Here is a 615-nt window from a genome sequence, read left to right as displayed (position 1 = left end):
TTATGTGTACAAATAAAGTGGTTTTAACAAATCTACATTAATTTCAAAAATTAGCATTTACTTTTAAAATCTAGTGTAACTCTGAGAGGAAATATATCCATGTTAATGTTAAAGTTTGTGTTTATCATCCATAAAAAAAAAAGGCATGGTAAAAATACTATACATTTCCAACATGGCAAAAAGGGGTAACACAAAATAGGTAGCACTGTAAATGAGAGAAAAAAAATATATAGCAAATAAATAACTACAACCCAATCATTCCAAAAATACCAACAGGCACTGCAATTAGTACATGCGGTTATGTATAAACTAAACACATCAGAACAACTACACTATAAGACAACAAATTAACTCTTTTTTAGAGACACTCACAGGTTCATTTCTGCTCTTGGGTCTGAAACCGGGTCCAGGTGGCAAGTTTTTATCTACACAACAGTTAACTCCTGGACTGAAGTGTAGCTCTATATGAAATCTGTTCAGTATGTGTAATAAATAGGATTATTAAAAAGTAAATGTTAAACTGCACAGTTTTATAAGTTCATTTGCTCAGGATAGATTTTTATTGGTAATCTTAATGGTAGAATGCACATAATATATTCCCTTCCCTGTCTATCA

The 615-nt window shown here is 30.9% G+C and overlaps 1 protein-coding gene across 1 annotated transcript in view; it reads right to left on the bottom strand.

Moving 5' to 3' along the window:
• Positions 1–472, bottom strand: part of LOC119588556 — a gene marked incomplete at both ends in the record, with an annotated part of 4,196 nt that extends 3,724 nt beyond the window's left edge. The window contains 1 exon segment of the mRNA XM_037937196.1: positions 373–472. Coding sequence (XP_037793124.1) covers positions 373–472 — 100 coding nt within the window.
• Positions 473–615: the final 143 nt, after the last annotated feature.

The sequence above is a fragment of the Penaeus monodon genome, chromosome 24 (genome assembly GCF_015228065.2).
Source record: "Penaeus monodon isolate SGIC_2016 chromosome 24, NSTDA_Pmon_1, whole genome shotgun sequence".
In the NCBI taxonomy this organism is placed as follows: domain Eukaryota; kingdom Metazoa; phylum Arthropoda; class Malacostraca; order Decapoda; family Penaeidae; genus Penaeus; species Penaeus monodon.
Note: the sequence above shows the minus strand (reverse complement) of the source record. Positions and strands in the feature narration are given on the sequence as shown.